General features: G+C 28.8%; 5 protein-coding genes and 1 long non-coding RNA gene across 8 annotated transcripts; 3 read left to right on the forward strand and 3 right to left on the reverse strand.

Moving 5' to 3' along the window:
* Positions 1 to 2,405: 2,405 nt before the first annotated feature.
* Positions 2,406 to 4,156, forward strand: LOC105255777. The gene is made up of 4 exons (XM_011265268.3): positions 2,406 to 2,874; positions 3,174 to 3,333; positions 3,478 to 3,632; positions 3,717 to 4,156. The coding sequence occupies exons 1-4, from the start codon at positions 2,712 to 2,714 to the stop codon at positions 4,070 to 4,072; spliced, it is 834 nt and encodes a 277-aa protein (XP_011263570.2). The 5' UTR covers positions 2,406 to 2,711; the 3' UTR covers positions 4,073 to 4,156.
* Positions 4,157 to 4,799: 643 nt separating this feature from the next.
* LOC112638741 (protein ALP1-like) lies at positions 4,800 to 6,166 on the reverse strand. Its single transcript, XM_025410937.1, has 2 exons — positions 5,586 to 6,166; positions 4,800 to 5,482 (listed from the first exon to the last, which is right to left on the reverse strand). Exons 1-2 carry the CDS (start codon positions 5,755 to 5,757, stop codon positions 5,202 to 5,204), a joined length of 453 nt encoding a protein of 150 aa, XP_025266722.1. The 5' UTR covers positions 5,758 to 6,166; the 3' UTR covers positions 4,800 to 5,201.
* Positions 6,167 to 6,401: 235 nt separating this feature from the next.
* On the forward strand, positions 6,402 to 8,418 carry LOC112638740. 3 transcript variants are annotated; one of them, XR_003123146.1, is made up of 6 exons: positions 6,402 to 6,869; positions 7,030 to 7,202; positions 7,283 to 7,413; positions 7,500 to 7,655; positions 7,757 to 7,890; positions 8,020 to 8,418. XR_003123146.1 is itself a non-coding variant. In XM_025410936.1 (6 exons), exons 2-5 carry the CDS (start codon positions 7,031 to 7,033, stop codon positions 7,766 to 7,768), a joined length of 471 nt encoding a protein of 156 aa, XP_025266721.1. In that variant the 5' UTR covers positions 6,402 to 6,922; position 7,030; the 3' UTR covers positions 7,769 to 7,890; positions 8,020 to 8,418. The 3 variants fall into 3 exon arrangements, 2 of the variants coding, with proteins under 2 accessions (XP_025266721.1, XP_025266720.1); XM_025410936.1 differs by having other exon boundaries at positions 6,402 to 6,922; XM_025410935.1 differs by having other exon boundaries at positions 6,402 to 6,683.
* Positions 6,953 to 10,702, reverse strand: LOC112638742. The gene is made up of 2 exons (XR_003123147.1): positions 10,385 to 10,702; positions 6,953 to 7,088 (listed from the first exon to the last, which is right to left on the reverse strand). It is a non-coding gene; the product is annotated as an uncharacterized LOC112638742 (long non-coding RNA).
* Positions 10,703 to 12,326: 1,624 nt separating this feature from the next.
* On the forward strand, positions 12,327 to 13,271 carry LOC105251739 (glycosylphosphatidylinositol anchor biosynthesis protein 11). The gene has a single exon (XM_011258719.3). The coding sequence runs from the start codon at positions 12,492 to 12,494 to the stop codon at positions 13,188 to 13,190; it is 699 nt and encodes a 232-aa protein (XP_011257021.1). The 5' UTR covers positions 12,327 to 12,491; the 3' UTR covers positions 13,191 to 13,271.
* A 2,622-nt stretch (positions 13,272 to 15,893) lies between these two features.
* On the reverse strand, positions 15,894 to 19,100 carry LOC105251740 (pentatricopeptide repeat-containing protein PFL1605w-like). The gene is made up of 10 exons (XM_011258720.2): positions 18,965 to 19,100; positions 18,718 to 18,848; positions 18,532 to 18,631; positions 18,241 to 18,374; positions 17,974 to 18,111; positions 17,711 to 17,746; positions 17,352 to 17,543; positions 16,879 to 17,095; positions 16,546 to 16,683; positions 15,894 to 16,474 (listed from the first exon to the last, which is right to left on the reverse strand). Exons 1-10 carry the CDS (start codon positions 19,098 to 19,100, stop codon positions 16,311 to 16,313), a joined length of 1,386 nt encoding a protein of 461 aa, XP_011257022.2. The 3' UTR covers positions 15,894 to 16,310.
* Between the last annotated feature and the right edge of the window lie 3,328 nt (positions 19,101 to 22,428).

Consider the following 22,428-nt stretch of genomic DNA (forward strand, 5'->3'; position numbering starts at 1 on the left):
TATTGATGCCAAAGATTCAAGTGCAGAAAAGTTGTTTGAGGCATTTAAATGTGAAATGTGGAAATTACAGATTCCATTTTTAAATATCGTAGCTTTATCATGTGACAATGCATCTGTTATGACAGGAAAACATTTATCGTTTAAAAAAAAATTAGAAGAAATATGTCCACATTTATTAACGTTTTCATGCCCATGTCATTCCTCCGCATTAGCAGCGCACGCTGCATGTTCTAAAATGCCTGCATATTGCGAAGAATTTCTAAAAAAAATTGCTACTTATCTCAATAGCAGTCCAAAACGTACGGCTATTTTTCGTGAATTTTGTGAATGTTTCCAAGAAACAAATCGCAAAATATTGAAATTATGTGATACGCGCTGGCTTTCGCATTATTTATGTATCGAAAGACTTCTTGAATCTTGGGATACAATTAAATACTTTCTTACTGAAATGGTTGTGAGCGAAAAAACAAATTCTGGAGAATATCTCTTGTCTATGATGGACAACGTAGAGATAAAAGCTTATTTTCTATTTTTAAAATATGTTTTGAATTTTTTTAATGCATTTAATGCATTTTTTCAAGCATTAGAAACAAGGATTCATTTATTATATCCAAAATCTTTAAACTTTCTTTTCCAAATCTGTCGAAATTTTATAAAAGAAGAATATTTAAAACCATTTTCTTCAAATATTATATTTTCATTAAAAGAAAATCAAAAACCTATTAATGAAATTATTTTGGGATCAGAATGTGAGGAATATCTAAACGAATTAACGCTGAAAGGTCACATAAACATAGTTACAATTGTTCGAGAGAATTGTTTATTATTTTATGTGACTGCTGCAGAAGAAATTCGTAAAAGATTACCTCTAAATAATATATTTTTATCAAAGTTACAAGTTTTTCGACCATATATAAGTTTATTTGATAACAATAGAGAAACATCATTCAATGATGTTTCTTTTATAGCTAAAACTATCGGCGGTTTTGATGAAAATGATTTAAAGAAGGAATGGATAGCCTTACCATCAGATTTTACAATAGAAGAAAAACAAAACTTTTCTAAATTAAATTTCGACAGCATGTGGAAAAAAATTTCACAAAATCGAGACAACAATCTCGCTAAATATTCCAATTTAACAAATATTATAAGTACTATTCGATCTCTTCCAAATTCAAATGCCGATTCAGAGAGAATGTTTTCTCTTTTAAATAATTTAAAAACAAAAAAACGTAATAGTTTTTCGTCAGCTACTGTTAATGCTATTTGTGTATTTAAATCTGCATTAAAACGAGAGGCGAGACAGCTATCAAAATGAAAATTGATGAAAAGCATTTGTCTCTTATATCAGCAGATAAGTTATATGCTACCGTTGCTAAAAAAAATAAAAGTAAGATTACATGCTGCAGATACCATTGACATAGCTGGCCCCTCATCTCATAAATAATAAATTTATTACAAACATTACGCTTGTAAAAGATAAATACGTGAAAAACATCTCGTCTGTTACAAATATCATATTTGTAAAAAGTAGGAGTATTAAGAATATTCTTGTCTATATAACAGACATCATATTTGTGGAAAGTAAAAGTATTAAAATCATCTTGTCTGTGTAACAGACATCATATTTGTGGAAAGTAAAAGTATTAAAATCATCTTGTCTGTGTAACAGACATCATATTTGTGTAAAGTAAAAGTATTAAAATCATCTTGTCTGTGTAACAGACATCATATTTGTGGAAAGTAAAAATATTAAAATCATCTTGTCTGTGTAACAGACATCATACTTGTAAATGATAAAATAATGCAATGTGGTATAATAGGGCTTTAGGCGAAGATCCACATAAAAAAATCTAACGCGCCATTGGTGATACCCCGTGGATGGTGTGGAAAATCGCCACTCTCATTAAATTTTTTTATTTTATTATTTGAAATGTATATATATATATATATATATATATATATATATATATATAGAGAGAGAGAGAGAGAGAGAGAGAAAACAAGTGTTAAATTATTATAAAAAACTAAATAGTTTTATAATATATTTTTGTAATATAATTAGTACATATTTATATTTGTACGGTATATATATATATATATAAATATATATATATATATATATACATTATAAATATATTTATAAATATATATATATATACACATATATATATATATATATATATATATTATAAATATATTAAATATTATATATATATATATATATTATAAATATATTAAATATTATATATATATATATATATATATATATATATAATACAAATATAATTATTTAAATATTCTTTATAATATGTTTATAATATGTATGTGTATACATATATATATACAGATACATATTCTAAACACATTATATAAAAATGCTGTAAAAGAAACATTGAGCGCATATCGAAATATCGAGGAGCGTGACGTGTCGCGTATTGCCCGTCTTTCGGTAGGAAGGAGACAGAAGACTGTATTCTGTCCTCTTCTACTATCCGAAGCTAGCCGAAGCGCCGAGCTCACACGTACGCTTACGCTCACATCCTCATTACCCCCTCCACGCCGTGTTGCATGTTGCTTGCGGCGGAGATCTGGCAGCTTTGTGGTCAACTCTCATCTTTTCCGGCTTCCGACTTCCGATAGGCCTTACGACTGGATGCAAATATAATATAACCTCTATTTTAACCTCTTTATTTTTCTTCATTTTTATCATGGAACATACAAATTTAGACGAAATAATTATTGATTTTGTGCGTGAAAATTATTGTTTATATGATAAATGTAATGTGGATTTTAAAAATATTAGGAAAAAGAAGGATGTGTGGAAAAAAATTTCCGAAACTTTGCAAAATGTATATGGGGTAAATATGTCAGGTAAATATTTTGTTTTTTAAATTATTATTTGTAAAATATTAAAATTATTATATATATAACATAAAAACCCTGATAACGTATATTTTAAAGACATCTAAAAAACGTTTTCTCAGCAAACACAAAATAATACAATGTATAACATTAATGTTATCTTACTGTTATTTTGTGTGTTTCTTTAATATATACATGATATCTTCAACAAGACATACATGTTGTTTGGAAAAACAATTCATAATGTTTTACAATTCATAATATCAATACATATATATATATATATAATGTAAAATTATATCTTGTAGCTGAAGAAGTTGAAAAACGATGGTCATCTTTAAGAGACATGTTTGGTAGAGAGAAAAGACGACAAGCATTACCACTTTCTGGTTCTGGATATGAACCTGTAAAGGAATGGGAGTTATATAAAAATATGTCATTTTTAACTCCTCATGTAGCTCACAGAAAGTAAGTCTTTAGTTTTTATAACATTTCTTAATTTATTGTGGATTGTTTTATATTTATTTGTACTTATTTTGTATTTTACTTGTCAATATTTATTTTATAATTTTATTTTAATTCTTACAGTTAATTTAATAATTTTATTTACAGAACAAAAACATCATTTGTTCAACAGAATCAATTACAAACTTCATTACTTGAAACAAATACAAGAAATACTTTTTTACCTTTAAAAAAATTCAAGCAATCTTCCAATATTTCTTTATATGATCACAGTTACAGTGGATCTGTTCAATCAATTGAAGGTTATTAAGATATATTAAAGAAGTATAATTTCAAAAATAAGTATAATTTTTAAATTTGATATTGATAGCATAAATTATTTTCAGAGAATAAACCGTCATTAAATATTGAAAATGAGGAAATAATTATGACAGATGATAACGAGATTTTAAATAGGCCTGCCAGTACACTTTCTAACAGTAGTAGTGCTAGTATCCTATTTTCGGAGACAAGTACGAGTTCCAATTCGGTAAACTTAAAAACTCCATTAATATTAAAGCCTCTTAAAAAGATAATGCCAGAAATGGATGAATTTGCAAGACGTCGGAGGAGCAAAGATGATAAAATTGATCGCGATTTAGCAGAAACAAGTAGAGAAATATCAGCTGCTATAAAAGAAGTATCATCTCAAATGCATTATGATAAGCATTTCAAAGATGGTTACCATAGATGTTTGCCATAGAAGAGGGATTGAAGTATATTTCTTCTAAAAATAAGACACAATGTCTTATAGAAGTTCTCCAAATTATTCAAAAATATGAGGAAAGGCAATAATTTTAGTTTTATCGTTTAATTTTACATAAAGAAATTTTTTTAATTTTATATGCTGTTCTCTATATTTGTTTTAAAAAAGATATAAAAAGATGCAAGATTTGCATACAGTTATATTATCTTTATAAAGTTTCTTTTATTTTTTTATGTTTAAAGTTATTTAAAGCTTCTGTTAGGACCTCTTCAGACAAACTTACAAATCGCATAAACATATGCATAAGGAAATTGATTGTTCTATAAGCAAATGCATAAAGAAATGGACCAATCAATTTTCTTATGTATATGTTTATGTGATTATGCAAGTTTGTCTGGATAAGCTCTTATATTTTATATTTTTAGTTTCAATTAAATAATACTAATGAAATATATATATATTTTAAGTTTCAATTAAATAGTACAAATTAAATAGTACAAATATTACTTTTTATAGTACTACTTCTTATTACATGTATGCCGTTTAAAAAATTGATATTTTATAAACAATATTATTTTATTAAATATTTTTTATGTATTAATAAGACTGATATTGATGAGATTAATAAGACTGATAAAATTAATATGTATTAATAAGATTGAGATAAGACAATATAACTGTGGTTACAAAGTTATACAAAGCTTAAGAAATTATAAAGTTTTATGTGCAATTAATATTATTATTAATAAAGGAAGAAATTACAAAAACTTTACACGTAATTTTTATTAATCCTACAAAATATTTATATGCGTTGCCATTGATATGGAATGCTTCCTTCTTCTGAGACAAAATATCGAGCAAGAGTTTCGCGTTGTCTCATAGCAGCAGCTGTACTAATGTTGGCACCATCTCGCCCTAAAGGATGAATAAAACTATTTTCTTCTATTTCATTTCGCCAATTCCCTGGTACTATTTCACCATTAGCTTCTTCTCGATCTACCATTCTTTCATTAAAATAAAAATTATTTTGTACATTGGTACTTATAATATAATTATGCAAACAAGTTACAGCTTGCACTATTTTCTCCACAGTACTTAATTTCAGAGCTATAGGTTTATGTAGTATTCACCATCGTGCCACAAGAATACCAAAAGCATTTTCGACGACTCGACGTGCTCTTGACAACCGATAATTGAACACTTTTTGCTCGTTACTTTGTAAATTTTTCTTTGCATATGGACGCATTAAATATGTTTTGAGTGGAAAGCCTTCGTCTCCAACAATAGAAAATGGCAATAGATCATTTGTATTAGGTAACGAACGAACTTCTGGTATAAATAACATATTGTTTTCAAATGCTTGCTTCATTGTAGTATGTGACCAGATTCCAGCGTCATTCAGGGAACCTATAATATAGCATGTATATATTACTCACAGCTCTTTTCTCTTTAAAATAAATTTTATTTGTAATGATTATATAATTTATAAATTAATATTTTATAAATTTACCGTAATCTCCAATGTCCACCCAAATGAAACGGTAATGAGCATCCACAATAGCCATTAGTATAAGACTAAAAAAACCCTTGTAATTGTGAAAAGCGCTATGTGAATTTGGTGGAGCTTGTATTCGACAATGCTTCCCATCAATTGCCCCGATATAATTTGGAAAATCCCACATATTATTGAACTCATCTGCGATTTTTAGCCATTCCTTCTCTTCTTGTGGATATCGAAGATATGTCTCTTGCAATACCTCCCATATTGCATTACACACTTCAGGAATAATATTATATACAGTTGATTTTCCTATCCGAAAATGTAAAGAAGTGGTCAATACACTGTCTCCACCCTGCTGGAAATATGGGATTAAAGTCGATAAAAGTGAACTGAAAATTAATCGACTTTAATATACTTTGATCAATTTAATCGATGTTTCCAAAAATGTCGCTTAAAATTTAATCGATTTCAATCGTTTTTCTTGTTTATCGTCTTCAATATCACTAATGAGTATTAATTTTAATCGATATGAATTGACTTTAGATGACAAAGATTTTTAATGTCTTTTAGTACGAAAATTTACAGTAAGAATTAATCGAACCTTATCGACTTTAATCCTTTGATAGTTTAATAGAATTTAATATTAATAAATGTAATTGAATTTTGTCGACTCCTATGCTAATATTACTAATTAAATCGAATACATTTTATCAGGAAATTTTGTACAATATTAACTAGATTTTAATACATTTCAATCGCAATCACTGTTTTATCGACTTTAATGCCAATGATTGTCAAATATTTTAATCGACTTTTAGACACACTTTTGTAATCAAATACAATCGATTTCTATCGGGATGTTTTATACAAATATTTAATAGACTTTAATGCATTTCAATCGCAATCACTGTTTTATCGACTTTAATGCCAATGATTGTCAAATATTGTAATCGACTTTTAGACACACTCTTTGTAATCAAATTTAATCGATGTCTATCGCGAAGTTTTATACAAATATTAAATGTACTTTAACACATTTTAATCCGAAATGCTTTTTTATCGACTATATTGCTACATATTGTGGTTCAAATCAACCCGATTTTACAGGTTTTTATAACTTCTAATTGAATGAACTTTAATGACAATAATTGTCATGTATTTTAATCGACTTTTATGGCAAGTGAATTGAAATGCAATCAATCCACTATACTACTGTGAATAGTGTCGCATGAATTTGTTTCGTGTGCGGGACTTACACTAAGCTATTGCATTGCATCAGATTTTTCTGCGCGTGTATGTAGTGTTTGTTCTTGTAATCAGTATATATTTTCTTTTTTTAGTAAAAGGTAAAGAAATAGAGTTCATTTTCAACATAATTATTGACATAGTGCACTTGTGATGATTTATTAAAACATTTGGCGAAAGGTTTGACATTTTTTTTAACCTATTTCAGAATGTACGCATACATAAAATTTCTGGACGGCCCGGTCCAGGGCAACAAGTACAGAGCACCTGCGAACAAAATCGATTTCTCTTTTACTGACGCAACATTTGATGAAAATAAAAAATATTTTGCTTATCACAAGGATGGTAACAAATGCAAAAGTCAAATAATATTTTTGACTGGTTGGTGTTTCATTGAAATATGATTATTCCCGGTTAGTATGTATACATTAATAAATAAATGTTAATCTTTTTAATTTCAGATACAGAAAAGGAGCTGGATCATCTGATAAATGCTAATAAAAGAGAGAGAATCGTTCCAATAAATAAATTAGACACTGCTAGCGAAAAATCAGATGCTAACGATGGAAAAAACTGTATTTCAAATCCTTCTGTAATTTGATTTGTTTATTTTCATGTATTTCTATTTTTCATTTTTTTTTTATATGCAATACACATACATAAATTGATGTTTTTTAGACACCATCTCGCAAAGAAATGTATGATAAATTGATGTCAATTAAAATAGAAAAGCTGGATATGTCGAAAACCAAACCGAAGGATGTAACATTAGATAATGGTGCAGATGAGTCGAGCACATTAAAGAAGAAAATTGACGACACGCCAAATAAAAAGGTTACTCATAATCATTTGTGTTTATTATCAATAAAATTAATTAGATAAAATCTTAAACTACTGATAAAATTTACTAAAATACAAAATTTTTTTAAATTCAGAAAAAAACCTAGCTTCATTTGGAAAAATTATTGGTATAAAACCAGATGATTTGGAGAACATTGTTAATGGTTCTAGCCAATTGAATCGTGGACAAGAACTTCATATAAATAATTTCAACAGTGAAGAAGAAAAGGTATACGCAATAATATTTATAACATGTGTAGATTCTGCAAACATAATAGTTAAAGCAATGTATTCATGATATTATTAGTCTTATTAATTATATGATAAATAATTGTATGGAATCTAAAAATAATTTCAGGCGAAATCATCCCTTAAATACAAGGAACGAGTGATAACTGACAACTCATTGGACGATGAAAACATATCTAATAACTCTAACCAGACAGATGATAAAGTGGATGTCGATGCCCTGCTGGAAATATTGGATTAAAGTCGATAAAAGTGAATTGAAAATTAATCGACTTTAATATACTTTGATCAATTTAATCGATGTTTCCAAAAATGTCGATTAAAATTTAATCGATTTCAATCGTTTTTCTTGTTTATCGTCTTCAATATCACTAATGAGTATTAATTTTAATCGATATGAATTGACTTTAGATGACAAAGATTTTTAATGTCTTTTAGTACGAAAATTTACAGTAAGAATTAATCGAACCTTATCGACTTTAATCCTTTGATAGTTTAATAGAATTTAATATTAATAAATGTAATTGAATTTTGTCGACTCCTATGCTAATATTACTAATTAAAATCGAATACATTTTTATCAGGAAATTTTGTACAAATATTAACTAGACTTTAATGCATTTCAATCGCAATCACTGTTTTATCGACTTTAATGCCAATGATTGTCAAATATTGTAATCGACTTTTAGACACACTCTTTGTAATCAAATTTAATCGATGTCTATCGGGAAGTTTTATACAAATATTAAATGTACTTCAACACATTTTAATCCGAAATGTTTTTTTATCGACTATATTGCTACATATTGTGGTTCAAATCAACCCGATTTTACAGGTTTTTATAACTTCTAATTGAATGAACTTTAATGACAATAATTGTCATGTATTTTAATCGACTTTTATGGCAAGTGAATTGAAATGCAATCAATCCAATAATAGATTGTAAAACTTTTCGTCTTTACCTACATTATACAACAGTGTATAATTTTGAATAAATTTACAGTACATTTAAGTATACAATTTAAGTATACAATTTAAGTATACAATTTCAATTACTATATTATTTAAACTATTTATGTTGATTGTCATATATTACATTATTTTTGAAGGGTAATAAATGAAATTTCATCAAATTTTTAATATTTGTTTCTTTTTTTATTATTGAATTTCAATATTGTTACAAAATAAACTTAAGTATCTACCAGTTTTACTATCAATAATAGCAACTTTTTGTTCCACGGCATCTATTGGTTTTAATAATCTATTTTCCACATTTTCACTTTGTACCAAAAACAAATAAGAAACACCTTTAAAAGGTAAATCTTCAAAAATCGAAAATAATGATAATGAAAGGAAACATTTGTTATTATATGAAATAATATCATTTATCCTACAAAATTGACCCGTTTTTAGTCTCACAACTGTGTCATCTGTTGTTTTCGCGCGATTATTACATAGACTGTGATAAACAGTATTTTTATAAATGCACTTACAGTATGTGGCACATCTACCAAAAGTTTCTATATTTTTAATTGTGCATTTTCCTCAACGTGCAATTGGATCTCCACAACTTTTTTATTGCATGGTTACAAAATGTGAGGTTGTTAGAATATTACTTTGATATAATTCAAATACATTATAAAGTCATGTCATGAAATCGGTCCCTAATTTTTCTTTACAAAAAATTCTAAATTCGAAAATTAACCCATTGCTTTCAATCTTTTAATTTTCTAAGCTTTGTACAAAAAAAAATGAATAAAAAATTTTTTACTCAAGTTTCACTAATTTGTTTTAATTCGGTGGCACCTGTACTTTATTTTCAAGGGTTTAAAATATGTTTAAGTTTTTATTAATATCTTTCTACGGAAACAATTTCGTTAAAGTCGATTAAACTCGATTTGTTACTTATATAAATGGGTTAAAAGCGATTGTTATCGTTTAATTCGAAAAAGCCGATTAAACCCGATAAGTTAGTTGAACAAACGGACTAAAAGCTATTAAAAGTTATTTTTACAATTAAAGTCGATTAAGTTCTATAATGTAGAAATCAATGTTAAAATTCGCCATTCAATTCGATATAATTTTTAATCGACTTGAATTGTATTGTTTATCAGGGATTCCTTAGTTTAATCTAGTGTAATGTACTTTTTGTCATAAAATTATTAAAATCGATTTAAGTCGATTAAATAATTCGCTGATTTCTATCCTATTTAATCCGACATATTTTAATCGAGTTCAATAAAGTTTAATGCAACATGAAAATTTAATACATTCCTATGGTAAAAATTGGGTGAAGGATTCACATGTTAAATCGATTAAATTTTTTTTATCGACTTTAATCCGATATTTCTAGCAGGGCATGAGCAAGAAAACTAAAAATAAATTTAAATTTATGATAAAATTTCATATTGTTTAGAATAAAATATAAATGAACTATATTAATATTTGCAACAAAATATAATCAATAAACTAACCTCAAAGTCACTGCAATACGTATCTCTGTTGGCAAAGGTTCTCTACGACTTTTTTTTTAATTTAAATTTTAAGAGATCATGTAAGTGATCGAATTGTTGCACTGACATCCTTGTAAGTTTAAAAAACTCCTCATGATCATTCGTCCGAAAATATGTAAATAATGTTCGATGAGCACCATGAGTTTGTCTCATATTTCTTGAAATATGTGGTTTTACCCACCACCTTCTTGTTATTTTGCATCTTTTTCTTAAACATAATCTAATTTTTGTTATATGTAACAAAATTAGTATTATATTAGTATTATAATTAGTGTAATAGATTTAAATAATTTCTCATCATTCTACTTTCCATTTTTATATTTGTTGTTGCACCGACTTACGACTATTGTAGAATGACAAGTCGTATTCAGATCCGACAATCAACGTACGACAAACGACAAACGATATCCGACGCCGACATACGACGTATTGTAGAACAGGCCTAATAGTTCCATGCCATGGGGAATCGGGCCGCGAAGAAACGGAACGGAATCAATCTGATTGGTCTAGTCATCTTTCCGTTACTATTCCGTTCCGCTATTTCTTTCTCCATCGGGACGAGCCCTCACTCTAACTAATTGCATTAGTGCAGCAGTACAGCTGAAAAGAACAGACCCTATATGTCTTGGTATGATTTTATAATACAAACGGTGCACAAATGGTGTAACATGGACGGCACTATGTGCACTTCCTGGACGATGAAAACTCCAGCCAATCAGAGTCCAGAATGAGTTGGCGAGTCTCTCTTTATAGGGTCTCTAGTCATGAAAGAATTTCAGTTGTAACCATAATAAATCGATCAATCGCAATCAAACATGGAAGCATCCATATTTATGTAGCTTCCGGCTCGGTTCACAGTCCACAAATATTTAATTACAATTAATCTAATAACTCACAAACCTTTTCAATTACATTTCAAAACTCTTCAAACGAAATACAAACGGTTTTATGTAAAAATTTTTTTATCTTTATCTATGTCGGCTAATTACACAATAAAAAATATTAATTAATTAAAATTATAAGGATGACTCACAAATCTTTTTAATTGCTTCAAACATCTTCATACGAAATACAAACGATTCCATAAAGAATTTTTTTCAGAAAACGTTGACTGTCGGTCAACTCAATACGAATATAGTCAATCACGAAACGATTTTCGTTATTTTTTTTCAACTGAACAGTCTTGTGATTGGCGAACTACTGTTCCGCTTACGCTAATTCCGCTCCATGGGACCATAGAAACAAAACTGTCGCGTATCAAAAATAGCGGGACGTCTGCGATTGGTCAGATTTTCAATACGCGCAATCAGCGATACGCACGATACGCTCCATGGGACTGCACCCTAGGCTTCTTTCTATCAGATCACAGCTCTTGTTTTCTTTCATCATCCTATATGGGAATTACCCGATTAGACACAGTACGATTAGACACAGCCAATTATATCGACCGATGCCTAAGGTAAACCAGCACGATCAAGCACGATTAGCCAATCAAAGCCAGTTGTGTCCAATTGTACTGTGTCTAATCAGAGGTGTCTCTGCTATATTCTATAGGTCTGTTCTTTTCAGCTGCACTGCTGTACTAGTGCAATAAGTTAGAAAGAGACAAATATGCTTTCTTTCACTCTAAAGGTGCAATTTCATTGACGCTAAAAAGTAGCGTCAACCATTGGTTGAACAATGAAGCAACTACTTACTTCTTTATTCAACCAATGGTTGACGTTACTTTTTAGCGTCAATAAAAAGGCCGCTTAAAGGTGCGGCCTCATTGACGCTAAAAAGTAGCGTCAATCATTGGTTGAACAAGGAGGTAAATATAGTTGCTTCATTGTTCAACCAATGGTTGACGCTACTTTTTAGCGTCAATGAGGCCGCATCTTAACTAATTGCACTAGTGCAGCAGTGCAGCTGAAAAGAACAGACCTTATAATACGTTCGATAAAACATATAACAGTATACAGTTTTCTTATAACTTTTTTGAATTGAAAGCATTTTTTATATAAAAAAAAGTCATAAGTGGAGCCTAAACAAGGATTAATCTAACAAATTCCACGAATATTGCAACTAAATGGGTATCGGAAACAAAACGGAACAGAGATTATTACTGTCTTATTGTTCCTTTACTTGCATTTATCTTTCTGGAATTTTGATATTAGTCAAATTCAATGATAATTTATGCAATGTCGGTAAATACAAATTTTTACCTGTACTATTAATATTAATGTTCGCTGAAACAATTAAATTACTGTTTCCTATGCTTCAAACGGAGACATCTATTATTATTAAGAATGAACAACGAAATTCACCAAAAGCCAAGAAATCCTGGATGAAGAATTTGAAAGAGATTCTTAAATTCTTACTTACTGCATTTATATTGTCAATAGTTTATTACATAATAATTATTTTGTTTGGTGCACCTGTATTGACTGATCATGAAGAAACAACAATGCTTGTATTTACATTGATTATTTTAACTTTTGTTGCTACCAGTCTACATGTAGGAGTGGATAATGCATTGGATATCTTAATGGGAATTTATTCTCAAAAAAACAATATCCTTGCAGATGCTTTAAGGACCATTATACAAGCAACAATATTAGGCACATGGCTAGGTGCTATTGTGAATCCTTTGGATTGGGATCGTCCTTGGCAAGCTTGGCCAATTCCTTGTATAATTGGTGCATTACTTGGGTATTTAATCGCTCACTTTGTTATTCTTCTCAAGATACTTCCTACACCCAAATTACATAGAAAAGTTCATCGATGATAATAGAAGCTTATGCAGACTTATTAAGGAGTATTGCAATTTTGCAAGTAAAAATTATTTTTTAAATTAACAAATAATGATGTAAACTGATTATATTACATTTTAAAATATATCAAGATATATTAAAGATAATTATGAATGCATTAATACATTATTTCTGATCTTAATATAATATCTCTGTATAAATTTATTATATTATAATTTGTTGATTGTGATGTATGTATAAATGAGTGATAATCGAATAATACAAATAATGAATCTTATAAGTTACATAGAATAATAGTATTTATAATCAAATTTTTCAAAATTTAGTTTATTTTTCCATATATTCATATATGTGTAAAACTAAATAAAGATATAATTTATGAAGATATGTAATAAAGAATATAAGACAAAAGAAACATAATACTAAAAAAGGTTATACAAGAATAAATAAAAAACAATGTAAAATCTTTGGGCGTTTTCCAGCTAGTGACACAGAGGACACAGTGTATCATTTCATCCTTGTTAATTGCCGAATTTAAACAAGGATGAAATGATTCATTGTATTACACTGTGTCCTCTGTGTCGCTAGCTGAAAAATGCCCTTTGGTATAAAGTTTTTTTCTGGAAAAAGAAAATTATTTAATAAGAATTGAAAATTTAAAACATTTGCGCTCTTTTTGAATTTGAATGATCTTAAACGATCTTGTATTACATATTGATTGCTTCCAATGGCTACAAATATACATTTTCTCTATTAAAAAGCACATAGCTTGTATAATATTTTACTACACTAATTTTATTTTCCTTTATTGCAGTTACTTATAAATTTCTTGTACTTTATTAAATTGTAAATGCATTAGAGATTTTTATATGTTGATAATATTATTTTTATATACCAAAGAATATGTAATAAAAAATTTTTTTGATTTCTTGCTCAGTAAGCAAAATACTAGTAATCTGTTAATAGATTCAGTCAGATTATGACAGATTGGCATCATCCATACAGTACAGAAAGATTGCAAATATATTGTAGAATAATTTCATTGAAACATTGCAATATTGTAAATCGGTTGCGAAACTTTGCTGCAACATTGCTGTAAAGTTGCGGCAAAGTTAAGATGTCCGCTTTTTGTAATATTATAACGAAATGTCGCAGCAATATTGCAATATATTTGAAAAAATGCAACGTTGCTGTAATAATGTAGTAATATTGCATATAAAACATTTTTTCGAAATCATTCTTGATATATGATTCTTGGAAGTTTATAGGAAACATATAAAATAAAAAAATCTTGATATAAATAAAAATTTGTAATGATTGTATTCAAGATAATATATTTTAAAGTCAGATTTAAATATATATAGATTTTATTATATCTAAATATATATATTTAGATATGACTTTACAATATCTTATCTTGAATACAATCATTACAAACTTATTTGCATCAAGATTTTTTATTTTATGTTTTTATAAACTTTCAAGATTCATCTATCAAAAACTATTTCTTCCAATGATTTTATTTAAAATAATATATTGTAAAGTCATATCTAAATATATATATATTTAGATATATTTAGGTATATATATATATATTTAGATATGACTTTATAATATGTTATCTTGAATAAAATCATTGCAAACATTTATTTATATCAAGTTTTTAAATTTATGTTTTTATATACTCTTACAATAATATAAAAGAACAAACATGAATAATAATTAGAATTCATTACATATTTTTATTTAAAAATTGTTAAGATCCATTCACATATATGTGTATGTGAAAAATACATAGAAATAATGTACAGAAAAATAAAAATAAAATATGAAATAAAATGTTCTATAAGATAATAAAATAATATATATATTCAATGAAGAAAAATCTGTTTAATATTTTGAATCCCGACGAAGGATTCAGATTATTAAACAAATTATTTGTTTAATAATCTAGGTCTCTTATTAGGATTCAGAATATTAAATAAATCAAGTCAGTTTATCAGAAATTTAACTGATACAAGACAAGAAATATAATTACTACATTAGTCCTTTGTAGGCCTTACCCTGCTAGAAATATCGGATTAAAGTCGATAAAAAAAATTTAATCGATTTAACATGTGAATCCTTCACCCAATTTTTACCATAGGAATGTATTAAATTTTCATGTTGCATTAAACTTTATTGAACTCGATTAAAATATGTCGGATTAAATAGGATAGAAATCAGCGAATTATTTAATCGACTTAAATCGATTTTAATAATTTTATTACAAAAAGTACATTACACTAGATTAAACTAAGGAATCCCTGATAAACAATACAATTCAAGTCGATTAAAAATTATATCGAATTGAATGGCGAATTTTAACATTGATTTCTACATTATAGAACTTAATCGACTTTAATTGTAAAAATAACTTTTAATAGCTTTTAGTCCGTTTGTTTAACTAACTTATCGGGTTTAATCGGCTTTTTCGAATTAAACGATAACAATCGCTTTTAACCCATTTATATAAGTAACAAATCGAGTTTAATCGACTTTAACAAAATTGTTTCCGTACGATATTAATAAAAACTTAAACATATTTTAAACCCTTGAAAATAAAGTACAGGTGCCACCGAATTAAAACAAATTAGTGAAACTTGAGTAAAAAATTTTTTATTCATTTTTTTTGTACAAAGCTTAGAAAATTAAAAGATTGAAAGCAATGGGTTAATTTTCGAATTTAGAATTTTTGTAAAGAAAAATTAGGGACCGATTTCATGACATGACTTTATAATGTATTTGAATTATATCAAAGTAATATTCTAACAACCTCACATTTTGTAACCATGCAATAAAAAAGTTGTGGAGATCCAATTGCACGTTGAGGAAATATTGCACGAATCGGTCGAAAGTTATATTTTATAACAAATAACGTATCAAAATTATTCGTCTTTGGTATTCATTTGTACTTGTTGCTCTTAATAGAAACACACTTTAATTTAACTCTAATGTTATAAGAATATTTAAATAAATAATAAGTTACTTTAAATATTAATAATTATTAATGGAAATAAAAATTATCTAAAAGCATCTACGATTCAAATTCGACAGGAGACAAATCGTCAACATCAGAAGATAGTTCGCCATCATTAGCGAATTTGATTGAGCTCCCCTTCTTCAGCATTTTCATCAGCTTTATCTTCGTTTTCAATATAATTTTCTGAGTTATTAGTTTGATCGGGTGTCACATTCATTTTCTGACGTTTTGATGTACTTTCAGTCTGCTCTTCTTCACTGGTCTTGTTTCGTTGTTCTAAACAATAAATATTATTTAAAAAATGTTACTGTCTAATTTTTATTGTCTAGAATTATTTTCGGTCTTACTTGTTACTTCTTTAGGTGGTCGTTTTAAGTAGGATATTTTTTTAGAGGCATACTCATTAAAATTGGCAAACTCAAGTTCATGATGATAGTCGGGGAATATTTTAGCATATAATGTTTCAAGCCAATGTGCATATGCATCTGAAAATAAAAATTTTGATTATTTTTACTTGCAGCTTTTCAAACCATTTAGAATAATGTATTTTCAGTTTTTACATTCATAAGAGTAATTAAACATTGATGGTTCTATAAATTTATAAATATATAAAAAAATGTATTTTCATTACTAGTAAAAAAATTTTTTTTAATATTACGCATGAAACAATATATTCATACCTTTGCAAGCAGCTGCAACAGTAGGATCTAGTTGGTTAAACTTTTCCTTCGAATTCATTTTATTGGAAGCTCTACCGGTTATTGTACTTTTTTGTAGGATTTCAGATCCAAAAACTGCAACAAGTACATTTCCCACAAACTGTTTGGGATTTTTTGATTTGTTGTTCACATTGTTATACACTTTTTCGTCTAACCATTGATTTCGTCCAATGTGTACCTACAATTTTTAATAATATTTTATTTTTCAAACTTTTATATTGCACGTTTTTCAATTGCTTATTACCTTACTATATATATACATTACTGCTATATAGCAGTATCTCAAAAATGAGCATGATTGTAAAATAATTAAATAATTTATACTATACATTAAATATATGCTTTAAACTATTTTACAATAAAAACAAGTTAGGTTTAAATTAATTACTCTTTTCCTCATCGTTTTTTTCCAAAAGTATTTCTTGTAATCGTACATTTAGCAGTCTATATTTCTCCGCTTCTGTCGTTGCCTCTTGACATTTCTGTTTCAAACATTCTATCTTTTTCTCTAACTTTATATTTTCCTTTTTAACTTTAGCCAAATCTTTCTTTGCTTGGTTCAATTCTTTATTCACATTGACATACTTTATTTTGTTGTCCCCTTCAAGTTTAGTATAAACTTTCACCTATAAATATGTATATACAAAAAATTTAGTATCATAATTTAGTTTTAATAAAGGGAAAATATTTTAACTGTTGAAGTGTATGTATTAAGAAAACGAAAGATAGAAAGTAATTAATTATTTGTATCGTGTTTTATGAAAAAAATTATTTAATTTATAATTAAGATTACCTTCAAACGATTGATATTTTCTTTGTTCTGCAAGGCCTACCAATTAATGTAAAAGTAAGTAACAAATATAAATTTAAAATGTAAATAAACTTACGAATTATATGCAAAAAAAAAATTAAAAATAAAAATATAAGTCAATCAATGAAAAAAAATTTGGTTTACAGCAAATCTAACATGCTTTGTCAAATTATGAATTTTTAATATATTTATAAATCCGAGTTATGCATACAGACATCAATATGTTGCAAAATTATACTTCAAACCTTTTCATTTTCAGCTTTTTTATTGTCTCCATCGACATCCACTTTATCATCTGTCTGGTTAGAGTTATTAGATATGTTTTCATCGTCCAATGAGTTGTCAGTTATCACTCGTTCCTTGTATTTAAGGGATGATTTCGCCTGAAATTATTTTTAGATTCCATACAATTATTTATCATATAATTAATAAGACTAATAATATCATGAATACATTGCTTTAACTATTATGTTTGCAGAATCTACACATGTTATAAATATTATTGCGTATACCTTTTCTTCTTCACTGTTGAAATTATTTATATGAAGTTCTTGTCCACGATTCAATTGGCTAGAACCATTAACAATGTTCTCCAAATCATCTGGTTTTATACCAATAATTTTTCCAAATGAAGCTAGGTTTTTTTCTGAATTTAAAAAAATTTTGTATTTTAGTAAATTTTATCAGTAGTTTAAGATTTTATCTAATTAATTTTATTGATAATAAACACAAATGATTATGAGTAACCTTTTTATTTGGCGTGTCGTCAATTTTCTTCTTTAATGTGCTCGACTCATCTGCACCATTATCTAATGTTACATCCTTCGGTTTGGTTTTCGACATATCCAGCTTTTCTATTTTAATTGACATCAATTTATCATACATTTCTTTGCGAGATGGTGTCTAAAAAACATCAATTTATGTATGTGTATTGCATATAAAAAAAAAATGAAAAATAGAAATACATGAAAATAAACAAATCAAATTACAGAAGGATTTGAAATACAGTTTTTTCCATCGTTAGCATCTGATTTTTCGCTAGCAGTGTCTAATTTATTTACTGGAACGATTCTCTGTCTTTTATTAGCATTTATCAGATGATCCAGCTCCTTTTCTGTATCTGAAATTAAAAAGATTAACATTTATTTATTAATGTATACATACTAACCGGGAATAATCATATTTCAATGAAACACCAACCAGTCAAAAATATTATTTGACTTTTGCATTTGTTACCATCCTTGTGATAAGCAAAATATTTTTTATTTTCATCAAATGTTGCGTCAGTAAAAGAGAAATCGATTTTGTTCGCAGGTGCTCTGTACTTGTTGCCCTGGACCGGGCCGTCCAGAAATTTTATGTATGCGTACATTCTGAAATAGGTTAAAAAAAATGTCAAACCTTTCGCCAAATGTTTTAATAAATCATCACAAGTGCACTATGTCAATAATTATGTTGAAAATGAACTCTATTTCTTTACCTTTTACTAAAAAAAGAAAATATATACTGATTACAAGAACAAACACTACATACACGCGCAGAAAAATCTGATGCAATGCAATAGCTTAGTGTAAGTCCCGCACACGAAACAAATTCATGCGACACTATTCACAGTAGTATAGTGGATTGATTGCATTTCAATTCACTTGCCATAAAAGTCGATTAAAATACATGACAATTATTGTCATTAAAGTTCATTCAATTAGAAGTTATAAAAACCTGTAAAATCGGGTTGATTTGAACCACAATATGTAGCAATATAGTCGATAAAAAAGCATTTCGGATTAAAATGTGTTAAAGTACATTTAATATTTGTATAAAACTTCGCGATAGACATCGATTAAATTTGATTACAAAGAGTGTGTCTAAAAGTCGATTACAATATTTGACAATCATTGGCATTAAAGTCGATAAAACAGTGATTGCGATTGAAATGTATTAAAATCTAGTTAATATTTGTACAAAATTTCCTGATAAAAATGTATTCGATTTTAATTAGTAATATTAGCATAGGAGTCGACAAAATTCAATTACATTTATTAATATTAAATTCTATTAAACTATCAAAGGATTAAAGTCGATAAGGTTCGATTAATTCTTACTGTAAATTTTCGTACTAAAAGACATTAAAAATCTTTGTCATCTAAAGTCAATTCATATCGATTAAAATTAATACTCATTAGTGATATTGAAGACGATAAACAAGAAAAACGATTGAAATCGATTAAATTTTAATCGACATTTTTGGAAACATCGATTAAATTGATCAAAGTATATTAAAGTCGATTAATTTTCAGTTCACTTTTATCGACTTTAATCCCATATTTCCAGCAGGGTATATCCACTTTAGATGAAAATTCGAAGTTAGTTAAGTTAGTTAAGTTTACGAGTTAGTTAAGTTTGGTTTCGCACATAGCGACAAGTAAAGAAACATATGTTATACATTTTCGCTATATTAAAATGTTGCTGCAACATTACTAAAGTAATATTACAAAATAATGTCTCTGCAATATTTCTGCAGCATTACACTGCTATGTGCAATGTTGTAACATTGCAGCAATGTCGATGCAAGCTTCTGTGCTGTATGGGAAGCAGCAAAACGTAATCAGTAAGGAAATCGATCAATCGGACTTCTTAGGGCCTATCCAGACAAACTTGCATAGGTGCATATATAGTCATAAGTGAAGGCCGCAGCACACACTTTTGCATAAGCGCATAACCATAAGCATACAAAAATTGATTGGTTCATTTTCTTATGCATATACTTGGGGACCAATCAATTTCCTTATGCTTCTGGTTATGCGCTTATGCAAAAGTGTGTGCTGCGGCCTTTAGAGCCTATCCAGACAAACTTGCATAGGTGCATATGCATAACATAAGACCATATGGACTAATGAGCATCGAGTATTATGTTATGTAAGTCAATATAGCGATTTAATACTCGATGCTCATTGGTCCATATGGTCTTATGTTATGCATATGCACCTATGCAAGTTTGTCTGAATAGGCCCTTAAGCATACGAAAAGAAAGACAAAAGATGTAAGATGAGTTTCTTTCTCTTTTCAATGCCGGAGAAGTGGGGAGCACTTCTCCACATCTTCTCGCGCCGGTTCGTCATGGAGGGGCGAGGAGATGAGGAGAAATGCTCCCCACTTCTTCGGCATTAAAAAGAGAAAGAAACTCATCTTACATCTTTTGTCTTTCTTTTCGTATGCTTAACGCTTATACAATGGATGCTCGGTCTATACTTACTATGGCCCGTTTCTACCAACGCCGCTTAACTTTAATCTTAGCTTAACTCATTCTTTGTCTCTTTCTAAAAGAACAGTTAAAAGGAGACAAAGAATGAGTTAAGCTAAGATTAAAGTTAAGCGGCGTTGGTAGAAACGGGCCTATGTCTATGGGTGCATATGCATAACATAAGATCATAAGGACCAATGAGCATTGAGTATTATGTTATGTAGTTGCCATATTGACTTACATAACATAATATTCGATGCTCATTGGTCCATATAGTCTTATGTTATGCATATGCATCTATGCAATTTCGTGTGTGATGCCCTTTAAAGGTGCAATTTAACGTCTACTAAAAAGTAGCGTCAATGAAATTGCACCTTAAGGCTATAGCATACAGTTTCCATAAGACATAACAGTAAGGTTTCGACCAATCGCGTTGCTCAATTTGACCGTCCGTAACCAAATTAAGCAACGCGATTAGTCGAAACCTTACTGTTATGTCTTATGGAAAGTGTGTGCTATAGCCTTTATCATCATTTCTATCGTCTTCTAGGATACATAAAGCTGAAGCAATATTCTGATTGGTTCTTCAGTTTACGTTTTACGTTTATGGTTATGGCAATTCATGTGCGAAAGCCTTTAGATGGCGTAAGGCGCTACGACAATGGCCGATATTCATAGTCCGATTTTATATTTGAGATTGTCTTAAGTTCGAGCTTGAAACGCTACGCAGCTATTTCATTGGTTGAATGAGGTCTTAAGTCAACCTCGGACCAGACTTAAGACAATCTTAAATATAAAATTGGACTATGAATACCGGCCTAAGTCAACCTCCAAGCAGACTTAAGGCCCTGTTCCACAACTCGAGTTAATCCGAGTTTAATACGTTAAACTGGGTCCTGATTGGTCCATTTGCTACTTAAACTCGGATTAACTGGATTGTGGAACTGGGCCTTAAAGCCAGATTTGTAAGTCTACTCCTTTTCCTCAGCAGGAGTAACGTTACTACAACTGATGTAATAACATCAGCAGTAAAGCACAGTTTACACAGCATATAACACCAGTAGTTACAACAGCGGTTGTTACTAAACCTGATTAACATTGCCGTGTAGGGAATTGCCCGATTAGACACAGTACGATTAGACACAGCCAATCATATCGACCGATGCCTAGGGTAACCAGTACGATTAGCCAATCAAAGCCAGTTGTGTCCAATTGTACTGTGTCTAATCGGAGGTGTCTCGCCGTGTAAACATACTCAATGTTTGTGCCCTGGCTCTTACGTAAGCGTAACTTGCGCCGATCAATTACATCGTTTCATTTAAGTATCAGCTTTCGCTTAGTCATTTTACACTATTATTGTTACGCCGAATCCAATTTTTGGCGGAAGAAACGCTGATGTATGTGTATTATCACAGTATATACAGTAGCACTCTGGCAATTTCAGCGTAGGCAAAAATGA

Source organism: Camponotus floridanus, unplaced genomic scaffold, assembly GCF_003227725.1.
Source record: "Camponotus floridanus strain SB8 unplaced genomic scaffold, Cflo_v7.5 scaffold36, whole genome shotgun sequence".
In the NCBI taxonomy this organism is placed as follows: domain Eukaryota; kingdom Metazoa; phylum Arthropoda; class Insecta; order Hymenoptera; family Formicidae; genus Camponotus; species Camponotus floridanus.